Below are 3954 nucleotides of genomic sequence, written 5' to 3' on the forward strand. Positions count from 1 at the left end.
GTCAAGAAAATATGGATCTATACATTCACTCCTCCATACGCCTTCATGGCGTAGTGCTCAAATTCGTTGGGCACAAAAACAACTTAACTTTTACCCTAAAATGTAGTCTCTTTCACCACCTCCCCTTCCTCAGCAACACGTTACTCTTATCAGAAGGTCAAACTGGCAGGGCATGGGAACCTAACAAAACGATGCTCCCCCCCCGCAATAAAATGTATCCCCCTTTCCCCTTGACTTTCACTTTCACTTCCACCTGCTCCACTGTTGTGCTTTATTGCTTCTATTATCTCTTCTTCGGCAAATTTCACGTTGCACTGCGTGCTTTACGTTCACCCCCCCACCTCACCTCCAAATGTAACTCAAAAGTTTGTCCATAATGTAGTCCTCCCAGTGTTAAAAATTTCACTCTTCTGCAGTCCTTCCAACGTTGATATCAAAATTCTAACCAGAAGCAGTAAACCCCCCGCTCAAGTTCTTTCCTCTGTTCACAACAAAGTCTACTTCCTTCTTCATTTTCCAACGCTTTACCCTCCCTCAAACGTACCTCTAGAAGGGCGAGAGGGTACGGCATGGGAACCTTCAGAGGACATCCCTCCCCCTTAAATTTTGTGTCTCTCGCTGCTTCCACCTCCACTTCCTCTTCTCTCGCTGCTTCCACCTCCACTTTCTTTTCTCTCGCTGCTTCCACCTCCACTTTCTCTTCTCTCGCTGCTTCCACCTCCACTTCCTCTTCTCTCTCTCCTTACACTTTCACTTTCTCTTCTCTCGCTGCTTCCACCTCCACTTCCTCTTCTCTCTCTCCTTCCACTTCCACATTCTCTTCTCTCGCTGCTTCCACCTCCACTTTCTCTTCTCCCTCTGCTTCCACCTCCACTTTCTCTTTTCTCTCTCTCCTTACACTTTCACTTTCTCTTCTCTCACTGCTTCCACCTCCACTTTCTCTTCTCTCGCTGCTTCCACCTCCACTTCCTCTTCTCTCTCTCCTTACACTTTCACTTTCTCTTCTCTCGCTGCTTCCACCTCCACTTCCTCTTCTCTCTCTCCTTACACTTTCACTTTCTCTTCTCTCACTGCTTCCACCTCCACTTTATCTTCTCCCTCTGCTTCCACCACCACTTCCTCTTCTCTCACTGCTTCCACCTCCACTTTCCTCTCTCTGTTCATATCTAAAAGGTTAAAGAAGACGGAGTTTCCGCTTCCCTTACAGCTGTGGCGCTCACTCCCATCTCACTAACACGGACGCCTGGAAAGTCGGTTGGTTGCAAGAATGTAGGACAGAAAAATTCTATTTTCAACCACCTTGCTTCCGTAACTATTGTGACTACTGTCACGTGTTGGGTGTATAATGCGACAAATAACTTCAAGCCTTACTGGATATAACGAATTTTATTGCACATTCGCTCTTACAGTCACACAATTTACAGATTCAACTTTTCTGCCATTGGCAGTATCACTAATACTGGGCTGCAATTAGCTGGTGACTGACTCACTGCTGGCTATCTCGTAACTCGTAACTGCTGCCTTGAGAACTAACTCGTGAACTCGTAACTGGAGAACTTGAGAACTAACTGTGAATAGTCTTCGCTGCTCGTTCCGGACAACACAGAAAACAGCCACGTAATAGGCACCATTGTTGTCTGGCGCCGTGTTGCTAGTAACGCTGTCGGGAGTTGTTTACTGCTGTTTAGCAACGGCGGCATCCCGTGTTACGTCACCGCTGGCGGGGTGATGGGCTGTCCTCCATTGCGCAACAGGTCACAGTGCTCCCTCCTTAACGCCGTTCGTCCCACTTCACTCGTTTCTAAAGTAGCAACCTAAAATGGTGGCCAAAGCATGGCTGCATCCTGACCCAGGTCCTTGATGTCTGTTGCTGAGAACACAATATCGTAACCGTACGTCCCTCGTCAAAATTATATAATTAAGGGTATGAACTACTTATGCATTGTTTAATACCGTGAGAGACGCTCCATCGGCGAGATACCATCCCGGGACCGTCTAGTTGTAATTCCGCTATTGCCCTCCTTAGGCTAAGGGTGCCGCTATTGACCCTAACGTCGCCTGTTTACTCCCAGTATATCATAAACCCATGAACTGACAGTGTGCGAGACCGGCCAGGAGGGGTCTTGGATTCCTTGAAGATCTACAGAGGTTTATGGGCATCTCGAAAAATACGAATGTAGGGCAGATGTCGGGCTCGACCCTTGGCGTTCTCTTGTTATTTTCTTGTTTTTCTGATGCCAACTGGGGGACTTTTAAAGATGGGGGTCGGTTATAGGGAGCGAAGGAGCACAGTAGTTGGAAGGTAGATAGAGAAGAGAGAAGTGTTTAAGAGTAGTGGTAGCTAGTCGGCGGACGGAGCGGCTAGCTTGGAGAACAATGTAAATATTAATGACATTTTAAATTAAAACTGCAATCCACGGTGTGTTCTGGAGGCCCCCCCCGGATTCATAAACCCCGAAGTGTGTTCCACTCCCATCTCCGAAGCACCCGTATCCTGTGATTAAGAACTCAAGCTCGAGCGACAGTCGTGGCAGCTGTACGTCGGTGGACGGCTACAATATGCTCTCCTTGAAGAGTTTCGATTGAATTATGACACATCATAAGGTGAGGCACCACCTGCTCAAGTGAACCTTGCCACTTGCAAGAGGCACCCCGGCACGGACAGGAGTATGGCCGGAATTCACATGCGTCTTCATGTTCCTTCCTCTCAATGTCTAGAAGGGCTACTGCACACCCATACAGTCAGAGTTCATGATTATTACGAAGACTGGTTCGTGGATGGATCTTGGTGTTGATTCCCATGTCAAATGTCTTCTTTGCACTTTCAGTTCTAACCTATATGCAAATTTTTCAACCTGTTTCCTTGATCCAATCAGTTGTACTATAGCAAAGAACTGTTGACATCCGTCCCACTTCACTCGTTTCTCAAGTAGCAACCTAAAATGGTGGCCAAAGCATGTCTGCATCTTGACCCAGGTCCTTGATACTGGCTTATTGATGTCTGTTGCTGAGAATACATCATCCTCTCCTTGAAGAGATTCGATTGAATTATGACACACCATAAGGTGACGCATTACCTGTTCAAGGGAACCTTGCCACGTGCAATACAGATAGGGCCCCAGGCACGGACAGGAGTATGGCCAGAATTCACACGTTTCTTCATGTTCCCTCCCCTCAGTGTATAGAAGGGCTACTGCACAGCCAGTCAGAGTTCATGATTATTATGGAAATTGATTCATGGATGGATCTTGGTCTTAATTCCAATGACAAATGTCTTCTTTGGACTCTCAGTTCTAACCTATCTGCATATTTTTCAGCCTATTTCCTTGATGCAATCAGTTGTACTATAGCAAAAAACTGTTGATATCCGTCCCACTTCACTAGTTTCTCAAGCAGCAACCTAAAATGGTGGCCAAAGCATGTAACATACATTACAAAATATTCATATTTACATTAAAATTTTATAGAAGAAAGTTTCTTATAATCCCATATCAGAATTTTATTAGTATTTTTACTTATCCCCATTTCATATTCATTTAGCTTTCTACACATCAAAGATGTGGAACTTCAGAACTAGGATATTTAAATGTTATTAGTAGGGCCCGGATTTCTATGACATGTCATATTTCTTTCCTAGGGTTTATTCCTATTTTTAAATGTAATTATGCATGTTTCCAGTCATTCTTATTGAAATTATGTCGTTTTTATTGTGCATATAAATGCATATTTTAGAGTTTTATTGGTTTTACAGCATATTTTGGAATAATTTTGAAATAAGGTCATATTTTTGTCATTTTAGAAACAATTCTTTGATATAATGTAAAATTTCGGCTCCATAATGTTTAGAATTACAAAATAAATTTCAGGCTGGACTGTTGCTTCAATGTGGAATAGAGTTCAAGTACATGAAGTTCGTATTAAAAACCATATTTTTGACTGGACTGTACTTGCAGT

At 44.1% G+C, this 3954-nt stretch overlaps 1 protein-coding gene across 1 annotated transcript; it reads right to left on the reverse strand.

The window, feature by feature from the left end:
• Window positions 1–2723: 2723 nt before the first annotated feature.
• Window positions 2724–3212, reverse strand: LOC111874232 (E3 ubiquitin-protein ligase SIAH1A-like; the record flags this gene model as incomplete). The annotated part of the gene is made up of 1 exon (XM_023869548.1): window positions 2724–3212. A coding segment is annotated over one exon (489 nt), but the record flags the coding sequence as incomplete, so codon positions are not given.
• Between the last annotated feature and the right edge of the window lie 742 nt (window positions 3213–3954).

Source organism: Cryptotermes secundus, unplaced genomic scaffold (genome assembly GCF_002891405.2).
Source record: "Cryptotermes secundus unplaced genomic scaffold, Csec_1.0 scaffold961, whole genome shotgun sequence".
NCBI lineage: Eukaryota > Metazoa > Arthropoda > Insecta > Blattodea > Kalotermitidae > Cryptotermes > Cryptotermes secundus.